Source organism: Bidens hawaiensis, unplaced genomic scaffold (genome assembly GCF_021521415.1).
Source record: "Bidens hawaiensis isolate Kalapana, Puna unplaced genomic scaffold, B.hawaiensis_p1.1 tig00018570_1, whole genome shotgun sequence".
In the NCBI taxonomy this organism is placed as follows: domain Eukaryota; kingdom Viridiplantae; phylum Streptophyta; class Magnoliopsida; order Asterales; family Asteraceae; genus Bidens; species Bidens hawaiensis.
This window is the reverse complement of record NW_027492812.1, coordinates 152,345-163,848: the sequence shown is the minus strand read 5'-3', so window position 1 is coordinate 163,848 and position 11,504 is coordinate 152,345. Positions and strand designations below refer to the sequence as shown.

At 34.4% G+C, this 11,504-nt stretch overlaps 2 protein-coding genes across 2 annotated transcripts; both read right to left on the bottom strand.

Moving 5' to 3' along the window:
* Positions 1-174: 174 nt before the first annotated feature.
* Positions 175-3,760, bottom strand: LOC143556404 (amino acid transporter AVT6C-like). Its single transcript, XM_077045731.1, has 5 exons — positions 3,381-3,760; positions 2,753-2,905; positions 2,077-2,280; positions 964-1,429; positions 175-402 (listed from the first exon to the last, which is right to left on the bottom strand). The coding sequence occupies exons 1-5, from the start codon at positions 3,757-3,759 to the stop codon at positions 285-287; spliced, it is 1,320 nt and encodes a 439-aa protein (XP_076901846.1). The 5' UTR covers position 3,760; the 3' UTR covers positions 175-284.
* Positions 3,761-7,349: 3,589 nt separating this feature from the next.
* On the bottom strand, positions 7,350-10,280 carry LOC143556403 (amino acid transporter AVT6C-like). The gene is made up of 5 exons (XM_077045730.1): positions 9,867-10,280; positions 9,071-9,223; positions 8,789-8,995; positions 8,120-8,585; positions 7,350-7,526 (listed from the first exon to the last, which is right to left on the bottom strand). The coding sequence occupies exons 1-5, from the start codon at positions 10,252-10,254 to the stop codon at positions 7,400-7,402; spliced, it is 1,341 nt and encodes a 446-aa protein (XP_076901845.1). The 5' UTR covers positions 10,255-10,280; the 3' UTR covers positions 7,350-7,399.
* Between the last annotated feature and the right edge of the window lie 1,224 nt (positions 10,281-11,504).

Below are 11,504 nucleotides of genomic sequence, written 5' to 3'. Positions count from 1 at the left end.
GTGGTTCACACCCACAACACCTCTTTTAAGCCTTCACCTCTTCTTTATTGTTGAGATGTAATATCTTTTTCAAATTCCTTAAAAATGCATCTAGGAACATATTATTTCCTTAAAAGTTAAGAACATTTTATTTTATATCAATAAGCTTTCAACTGTTTCCTCATAAATAATTTATAATTTGTGATACATCACATATAAATACCAATTTCTCTTCCATACAAAAAAAGCAAACTAGCAAGAACTATTATACAAATAATCACAACAAAAGAATCATAACTAGCTAGCTAGCTTCCTAAACTGTAAATGTTGGAGGAGATTGCAATTGTGCTTGTAATTACAGCCAGAAGTATCATTGTTGCTCCAATTATCTTGTCCTTTCTTGAAGATATACCATGAACATCTCTGCACAAAACTAAAAATTTTGAGAATATATAAAAAATTTCATTTTTAGTGCAATAACAAATAATAATTTCACACATGTACATAACCCTTAACCAAAAAAAAATACTAGAAATAGTTATGCCAATTAGATTCAAGTATCTAACTTTCTGTATTCACGTTTTCCTAAAAAAATGATGTTCATGTTGTGTCACATAAATGATATGTGAACCATACCTATGCAACTTATGGTGTGTGTCTCATGGTTTGTATCATGTATGTGTGAATTTGTTCGGACGTGACTATATACGGAAATAACACGCTAAGAAAAATGGTTACTATTTGCTCTAAATTATTTCAATAATGATATAAATTTTTTATTAAAAAAATTTTGGAAAAGCAATTTTGTGTGTTCGTTCGCACTAACGCGTAAAAACATATATAAACGTAAGATACATGCGCGCACGCATATTACTGTGAAAGGTTTCCCACATCACACCCTCCCCAAACCCAACTAATAGCTAACTGAGATTTTACAAGATATATTTGTTTTTACGCATGCAGGGGTGTACACACACGACTTACCTCAAAGCAAGCGCGCCAGGGAAAATGAAGGCAATGCAAACCGCAGATGTTGATCCCATGAACTGAAAGAAATACCATATATTCGGAATGGCTATGGCAATAAGGTAAGCTATTGCCAAGAGAAAAAATGTGAGGCACAAAAATCTTTTTGTGTCTTTAACAAGAAGAGCCTTATCGGGGAAAAGTAGCTCATCAATGTTTGCCCTTAAAGAGAAGTTTAATAAAGGGAACACAAGCATCAAGTGGAGCGCGTAGCTTAGTCGAACAGTATCATTTAATAATGATCCAATTGTTGATCCGGTTGATTGATCAAAGTTTACTAAAATGTCGGATTCGATTGAGTCTCCAAATAAAATGTAGCCGAATATCCCGATAGAGAAGTAAATAAGAGCACATAGTATTAGAGAGATTCGAACTGCGGATGCCATTGCAGCCGGTTTTCCTAGCTCAATGCCAATAGCATGCACTGCAACAACAAAAACAAATATATGTTGTATTCAGATAAAAAAATAGCCCTGCTTGCGGTGCGCACATATGATGTATATATGTGTGAACCCTCGGGTGGGCAAAAGTGAAATTGCACTAATTTTGACGTTATTTTACTAATCTCGTGAAAATAACGTTAAAAGTGACGGACGGTTAATCAGGCATCATGTAGTGGCGTTGATAGCTGAAAGATAAGGGTACATGCACCGATCAGCCGGTGTCCCGATGATTGAGTGCTATGTGCCTTATGTCCAAGGCTTGATGCAAAACTACTATCGAGCCGGGGGTCTCACCGGAAGCAGCCTCTCTATCCCTATGGGGTAGAGGTAAGGCTGCCTACATCTTACCCTCCTCAGACCCTACCATAGCTTTGCTATTGGTGGGATATACTGAGTACGATGATGATGATGATGATGATGATTCAGATAAAAAAAATATTAAATATTTTAGAATCATTAAAAAGTTAAGAACTACTTTATTTTTTAAATTGTTCTCAAATTTTTAGTGGCATTAAACCAATAAATACCAAGTGATTTTAAAAAGAACTAACAAAGTAACAAGTAACTTTTTAGGTGCATTATCTAAGTATATTATTATCTAAGTATTATAAAGAAGTTCAATTCTTACCATTGAAATGGAAAGTAAAAGCTGTAACAATAACAGGAATGGCAGTAAAGAGGTTGAAGAAAGCAGCTTGATCATCAAGCTGAGGCAACAGTCTAATACTCCTTGACTGACCTTTGACCGCCGCGGCTACCGCCATGGCTGTGCATATTCCGACAAACACCACCGCTAGCAGAACTGCCACTAACGAGCTCATTGATAGCAATTCTGTTTGTACAAATCAAATTCATTAATAATTTAAGATAAAGAATTGAATGAAACAATAAAAGAAGTTCGTTAGGTTTATGTCACAGTCATAGATTTGGAATAAATGATATAACAATAATAATAAGTGACCAATACACACGGCATCTGATCCTATACCGTTTCAAATGACCATTTAGATAGAGGTCGCACGAGCTGTTTTGATGCAAAAAAAAAAGTTTGATTGTTTATGGTTAGAACAACTGTTCGAATATTTTTCAAGCGGCCCTGTACAATAATTTATAAAGTTTGGCTCCCAATGGCCAGAACACCGTCCGAATTTTGTTCAAACGGTTGTTCTTGGCCCAACATATTTCAAAGCTTTTGAATTTGTTTTTTCAAAACGGCTGTCTGGGTGTTTTACAGACGGTCATTTGATGGTGTGAAATCAGATGGGACAGTGTAAGTGTAGCTATAGCATGACCCTTATACTTACCAACACGGCGGAACAAGACCAACGGAAGCATAATGAATACAACGATAAACAAGATAGCCACGGCACGTGTATTCCACCACTGAATACCAAACCATTCCTGCAACACGCCTAAATGAACAGATTCTCCCGATGGATCGCCAGACAACACGTCTCCTGATCATACAACACGAATTAATCATAAAACTTAACTAAATAAAAAAAAATTTGTTGTAGATCTATCATCTATAATCACAAATATAATCAATTAAACCAAAATGTTCCAAATTAAACGAAAATCAGAGTGTTACATTTTACAAACAACTGAACAAGTCAAACCCGAGTTCCACTAGACTCAAGTTGACTTACTAGAGCGCAAGCTCGAGCTCAGCTTGTTTATTATCTATTAATTAATTTATATACACTTTTATTTATTTTATATATTTTGAGAATAACTTCAAACGAGGCATGGTTCGTGTGTTGTACCTTAACAAGCCAAAGCTCGGCTTCGCAGTGTACGGTTAATATTTAAAATTCCAAAAGAGTTAAAACTTTAAAATTATACAAAGCTCGAGCTCGGACCTGATTAATAAACCAGCTTTATTTGAGGCGCGGGCCCAACTTTTTATTGATTTTGGTTATAATTACGTACCGATTATAATAAGATAAATAATTAAACACCCGAGGTTCGTGATCATAACCGAAACCTGAACCGCAACCGATCCAACCCGTCCAAACGACTCCTTCATCACACCGGCGTACGTCGTCGATCCACCGGCGTACGTAAACCTCAACAAGAACTCCACCGACACATCCACCAGAACCGCAATCAATACAATTAACACAAACGCCGGAACAACTCCGAGCACCTTAAGAGTCGCCGGAATCGACATGATTCCGGCACCGATAATACTCGTCGAAACATTGAACACAGCTCCGGACACCGACGGCTGCTTCACCGGAGAATCATGTTCCGGTAATAATGGAGTTATGCTATCGGAGTTTGCTGACGTCATCACTGTATCTGTCATTATTATTGATTTATTGGACGTGTTGAGTTTGTTATTTTTGGTTTTATAATTTGATTGGGGTGGGTGAAATTACGGAAATGGGTATGGTGAGGTGGTTATGTGGAGGGTAGAATTGGAAAATTGGGGGACATGTATAACTGGAATGTTGGTGGGGTGGATGTGGCGAGTGGTGTAGGATTAAATGTATGTGGACGATTTTGGGGTTAGATGGTTATTGATTAATACTAAGTGCAAGTGTTGTGTACTTGTGTGTGATTGTTGTAGTATGCATAAAAATGGTGGGAGTGAATTTATTAATTCATGAAGGAGGCTTAAAACATGTGAAGTGAGAAAAAAGAAGGCGAAATGTGGGAGAAAATGTTATTAGATGATACCGGACTTAATTATCTGAAATATACAATATTTTATCAAACGATGTTTTTTCTTTTAAAGGTAAATTTCTTTACTGTTAGTGGGACTTGAACCTAGATCTTGATGTTAAGAGACTTTGTCTCTACCATTAGGCCACCACCCCAATGACTTACCAAACGATGTTTAAAACAGACTTTTAATTGTTTTTATTTTATTTTGTGTTTAGATTATGGAAGGCTAAAATAAAATATAAAGGAAAAAAGAGGGTGGCATGTGTAATTAGTGATGCAATTAAATGTATGTAGACGCTAATGAGGTAAGAATGTAAGATGATAAAGACAAACAACATTTTAATACTTAATTATTTGACTCAGAGCAATTCAACTTGGAATCCGGACGTCCAACCTGGAACCCATTGTCCTCTTTTTTTTTTTGTTTCTTTTTCTTTCAATCATTTCTTTCTTCTATTCATTCTCACCCCTCCATGTTGGTGTTTTTTTTACTTGTAAGTTATAAAGGAGGAATGATTTAATTTCTTAATCTAAGTCTCTTTTAAATAAGTTTTTTCTCTTTTTTTTTTCCTGAACTTGGATGGAACTTTCTACATTCCTAAACTACTCTAAACCATCTTTTATTTGATCATTTCAAATAAATAATTAATAATACAGATTAATTATAAGTATAAAAACTAGTTTATATAACATAATTGTAAATAAAAACAACATTTTGTTAATTATCTATATATGGTAAAGTAAAAGTTTGGTGCCAGAGACCATTGATTGGTTCACGTGGCACCAAACGATTATGCCACGTCATTATTTTTTAATGTTATTCTTTTTATATCAACTCATTGTCGTAACGTTTGGGAGTTCATGTTTGCCAAAGCACGGGTTTTACCGGCCCCTTTGTTTTTTTCTGGTGCCATAACATACGTAAGCAAAACCGATCAAATTTGTGTTGACTCATTGTTTTGTTTTAGTTCTGGTACCGTGACGGACATAAGAAAACCAACTGCATACCAGTTTGTTTTTTTTAGATTCGATACCGTAATGAACGTGACAGACACCAGCCGAATTTGCGCAGATTCGTCGCCTCAATACTCATGATCAACAATGCTCGGGGTTACAAGTGATTTATGTGATTTTAGTAATAGCATACAAAATGTGACTTACAACCCCAAAAGCACCCATTCAAACATGTGCCCATTTGCCAATGACACCCCTTTGTACATGAATACGTCGAACTTGTCAAAGGATAACCAAAAAAATAACCGAATTTGATGACAGAACCCAAAACATAGAATGGGCATTCGGGTATGGTACCCAGTACAGTATTAGATGTTATATGACCTTGTTAATTAAAACAGTATTAGATGTTTAATCGAATAATATAAAAAAAAAATCCATTGTATACTCATCTTTCTTGGTCCTTGGGTGATAAGAGTAATATACTAATACACTAACATTTTTATATTTCTAATTTCCTTATGTAATAAAGTTATAAAAATTAGATTGTCTAAAAAGTACTTTGGAATCTTATAGATTTTAACAAAATAACATATATACTCGATACATGCAGATATATCAATACCCGACCGTTAATCACTAGTTGAGTACCCATCGAGTATTTACATCGGGTATATGATTGAGACCGTCGATGCTTATCCATGTTCCACGACTTGTCTCATTACTATCTCTAGTCAATTGAAAATTTTTATTAACTATTGAAAAGCAATGAGGTCAATGGTATATCCACCCTATCAAATCTTTTCATATGCTTTAGACTTTTATTATTTTTTAGTAATACTTTATTTATCTTTTAATTCGATATTTCTATTAACTTGCGTTCATTATTTTTTTAAATAAATCTAAACACACAATTACATTATATATATTTTTTGTATTTGGGCATAATTAAATTTTGTTAAAAGCAATGTTATGTTTAAAATAAAGCATTTTATTATATCATAAACTATTCTATTGATACCGTACTACTATAGTGTTGCATCGTTAACATACGGAACAGAACCGGTACCGAACTAGCAACATCGTTACTAGTATCGATACTTTTTTTTATGGTTTAGTGTCAATACAAGTCGGTTGATTTTTTATTTATTTATTTTTTCATATTTTGCATTACACGTACATACGGTTTGTGTGTATACCGAACCTACCGTATCGCGCCCGAGAATCCCACTAGATTGTCTTTAATGGAACTAAAGAATGAATATATGAAATGTATTATTGTTGTATCATTAATTATAATACTGAAAACTTCATAATTTAAATATTAGAAATAATATCATAAATGTTATTGTATAACACCTCACACAACTATCAATTAAAATAATTATATAAGTGCTGGCAATGTTGAAAACCACTTGGATTCAATCCTTGAGAAGATCCCATTGGGTTGGAGTTATTTGGAAGTTGATACTTTTTGTTAAATATATAGGTTTGAATGTAATCTACATGAATCATGATAAATAATTGAAAGGCATCAATGGATACAATAAAAATATATATATTATAAAAAGTAGTACTATATAATATCACACATGTTAAAATGAGATCATTTGAAAGTTTATGAAGCAAGGAGTGACTTCTGTCACATGTATCTATTTTTGTTTGAAGCTATCCCCAATATTTGAGTAAGTAAACTTGAGACGGAATGTTAATCGTTCACATTGAATTTTGACGTTCCAGACCTGACTCACCCAGAACAACATCAAGGAGGAAACGCACTACCGTGAGAAACCCTCTTAAGTCAGGTTTCGAGCATGAGACCTTTAAGATCCTAGGTCTTATGCCAATTGGGCATGTATCCTTTTTCTAAACGTGACTTTTTTAGATTTTATAGTAGGTTTTAAGAATATATTTCCAATGAAAGGTTCATTGTATTTCCTTAGGCTTTTGCGTACACATCTTTTCTACTATAAAGATTCGAATCCTTTCAAGATAGAATTAAAATATAGTTAAATAAAAGTTGAGGTCATGTTATTTATAAAACCAACTTGAAAAACTTTTGTTGTTAATATCATTATAAACCGACAGAAAAATGAATAGGTAGGCCATAACCTTTTAATCTTATTGTTAAATATTATTATATTCTGGACATGAAAAAGAAGACAAACGTTAGCAAACAAAACGTTTTGTTTTATAATGAACAACCAAACATTCTAACAAACAAAAAAAGAAATAAGTACAATATGCATAACTGAGTTTGCAAGACAATATTATAAATCATATTTAGTATCATTTATGTTCTTTTGATTACAATAAATAAAAAATTAGGAATTGTTTCCAAATGAACTATACAAATTGGATGAAATGGCAATGACACTAGTCACCACAGCCAAGATCACCACGACTATCGCCATCGTGCGATCTACTTTCGAAGAAATCCCGTGAACGTCCCTGAACAAAAAAAAGGTGTCGGTTTTGATCCATTACAAACGAATGATTTAAGAATTAAGATACATTTTAAGAACAGTAAATGAACCACACAAACATTAACAGGGGGTTTGTTCATGTTTTGTTCATGTTCGCACCAGAAAAACAACAAAAAAAACTACAACAGACACGGAAAGTTATCTTGTTTAAATTTAACCAAAAACTTGATAAATTTTGTTGTTCGTAGTCGTTTGTTATGTAAAGAAATTTGCTAATGTTTGTACATTTATGAGAGAAATGAACATTAACGAACAAACAACAATTATATTCATGAAAAATATAAAACACTTAGAAAATATCGGTCTTATATGTTGTTCATGTTGGTTCATATAGGTATATATACCAGTAAAAATATTTAATATATATAGTATTTTGTGCATACACGAACAAAAACTTTTTCAAACGTTTACGTAAGTGAGACCTTGTTTGTGTGCGTTCATTTAACTAAGTGAACATATAATCATGTTTATTCATTCGTTTAATAAATTAACGAACTTAACGACACTAGATTAATTTGCAACCAACGAATATGAAACGAGTGAAATTATTAATATTACCTCAAAACAATAGCACCCGGGAACACAAACGCGATGCAAGCAACGGTAGTTGATCCCATGAACTGAAAGAAGTACCAAATGTTTGGGACCGCAATCGCTACAAAATAGATGAAAGCTAGTAACATGCACGTGATCGATACAAATCGCGTAGTATCACTGGCTAGAAGAGATTTTCGCGGGAAAATCATTTCGTCCACATTAGCTCTTAGACTATAAAAAATAACTGGAAAAACGAGCATTAGATGTAACGCGTAACTTAATCTAACAACCGCGTTAACCAACAAACCGCCAGGCAAATTAGCTGTTTGATCAAAGTTCACTAACATATCTGCCATGATCGAGTCACCAAAAAGAAGGTAGCCCACGAACCCAACCACTATGTAGATTGCAACACTTAGAACTAGAGATATCCGGACCGCTGATTTCATGTTTGATTGATTTTCAAGCTCCGCTCGCACGGGATGAACTATATAAAAAATAAAAGTGCGTCAGACCATATCCACATGGTCAGACTAGAGACCCGTTGTTGAGTCGCATTGTATAATGTCCAACCCAACAATGGGTATCAAATCAATTCCACATAGTTGGACTCGTTGTTGGGTTGCAGTTGCACTGACATGCAACCCAACAACGGGTATGCAATAATAATATATGAAAGTAAAATATTACTAGTGACATGGCAGGAAAAGGCGGTGGCAATGACGGGTATGGTCGTGAAAAGATTGAAAACCGAAGACGACCCTTCACTAAAATCAGGGACGAGTTTAAGTTCTTGAGTTTTGCCTTCCAGCATCGCATAAATCACCATCCCAGTGATGACGACAATGAAGACAACTGCTAAAAGGATTGATACAGCTGAAGCATGACCTAATGACTCTGTCAACAAGAATAACAAGTGTTAAACCAGTTTGACCTTAAAGGTCAAAATTAGTCAATGTTATAGGTACCAACCTACTCGAGGAAGCAAAAGAAGGGGCAACATAACAAAGAGCACGATGAACAAGACCGAATAAGCTCGTGCATTCCACCAATGAAACCCGAAACATTCTTGTAAGATCCCTGAATGTAGTACCCCATCGGATTGAGCTCCCGACAGAACATCACCTGCAAAAGGAAAATAATCAAAATGTTTGATCAAACCGAACCCGAATGGCTACATGCCATACGACCGTATGTTCACATGTAGGGTTGCAAATGAGCCAATTCGCTAGCTAAAAAGCCTAAAAATTTTGAATCAAGCCGAGTTAAAACGAGTTCAGGCCTAAAAATAAGCTTGTTTAATAACATCGTCTGAGCCCGAGCCCCAAGTTTTAAGTATCGAGTTCAAACTGGCTCACAAGCTTAGGGCATATTATTTATGTAACTTTTATATTGAACTTATATATTTTTGTAATATAATTTTATTATACATAAAATGGTAAAACTATGACATAACTCATAAGTAACGTATATTATCTTATATCTAAAAATCATAATTAAACTCTATACAAAAAAATTATAAATATATATAAATCATTAACGAATAATAAACGAGCCAAGCTCAAGCTTTAAAAATAAAGCTAAAATAAAGCTAAAATAGAGTTCAAAATGAGCTAAGCTCAAACTCAAAGCCATCATAATGTTTCTGCGTAGCATCACTGGCTACCAAACGAGCTTGCTGCCACTTACCTGTCTCTTTATTATAATCGGATATTTTTTAACTTTTAATGATTATTAATCAATATATTTAATAAAAGTAACCACTTACCGATAATAATCAAGTAAATAATAAGTGCACCAAGGTTCGAAACCATGACACATATCTGCAGCCCAACCGAACCCACCTTCCCAAACGACTCCGCTATCACGCCACCGTAAGTACTCACCTCGCCGGAGTAATTAGTGTACCGTAGCAAGAACTCCACCGTCACTTCCACCAACACCGCCATTGCCATTATCACAGCAAACCCGGGTATTATTCCAAGGACCTTTAAAGTCGCCGGAATCGACATGATTCCGGCGCCGATCATGCTGGTGGATACGTTAAACACGGCGCCGGAGATGGAAGATTCGCCGGAGAGTTCGTTTTCCGGCGGGTGGGTTTTGGGAAGAAGGGGTAGTGTTGAAGATGGATCCGGGTTGATTTCGGGTTTCATGATGGAATTGAATGGTGTGGATGTTTGGTGATGGTGATGGGATTATATAATAATAATATTAAGGAGAAGTAGAAACAAGTGTGTGATTGTCAACAGCGGTGTTGATTAAATGATTTATAAAAGGTATGGTTATGGGGTTTGGATTTGTTTTTATTATCGAATCACTCAACTCAAGAAATGTATGTAAGAGATTTTATAAAAGGAAAAGAATTAAAGTTAAGATAATAATAATAATAATAAAATATGATCAAAATGTCAAGGGTGACATCTCAGTTCTCACCCATAGTGGTGATCCATAAGTTTTATTCCCATCCTGTGGTGATACTGTGATAGCAGGGCTGTTTATGAGTTGAGTCAGAGTGGTTTTAAGATCGGGTTTGAAGCTAAACGAGGCAGGTTTTAGCTCGATTTTGAAGTTAAACGAGCTTAAGATTGAGCCAGCGAGCCGAGTCTGGGTCGATTTTGGCTCGGTTACATAAATGATATAAGTCAACTCGGAATGTTTCAAATCAACTTTTTATAGTTGATTTTATTCGAGCTTTTATCAAGCGAACCTCGAGCTTTTTGAACAGCGCTAGTGATATGATTCATGCCTTCATGAGTTGTAGAAACTGTCACGCAAAGTGTAATCTCATTACCACATCATTTTGACACTAAGTTAAAAGGGTGGGGTGTGATTTACAACTTTCTACGTGGTTTGAAAAGTGTCGTGTCTTTAATGATTTTTTTAAAAAGGAACTATTAATTAAAAAATTAATATAAAATAAATAAAAAAAAGATAATAAAAAGTTGATTAAAAACTAGAGTTAATTGTTGTGATTAAGTGTCGGGATGTGTTTCACTAAATCCGCTCCGAAATTGTTGTGCGTTTTAGGATATGCGTTTATTTGGCACTATTTAGAGTTTTTTTTTTTCACCACTCACCAAATTCTATTCATCCAATTCCCATCTGAAACATATTTTTTGTAGACCATGAGTTTCACCCTCCAAACGACCAAAATTGGAAGGTTTAATCATCAAAAGCTAATAGGTAACGGAGGCGTGAAATGGATTTTGGTGGAGGACTGATCTTAGTATATTTAAATCCAATCTAATAAATAAAGATAATTTTAATTATTAATGATTTATAAACAGACTATAAAAAGGTGAACAGAGATAATTAAATTATTTTTTTTTTCTAATTTTATTTTTTATCCAATCATTGTGTGTTACAAATTCATTATTTGTCGTTGATTATATGAAACTTTTTT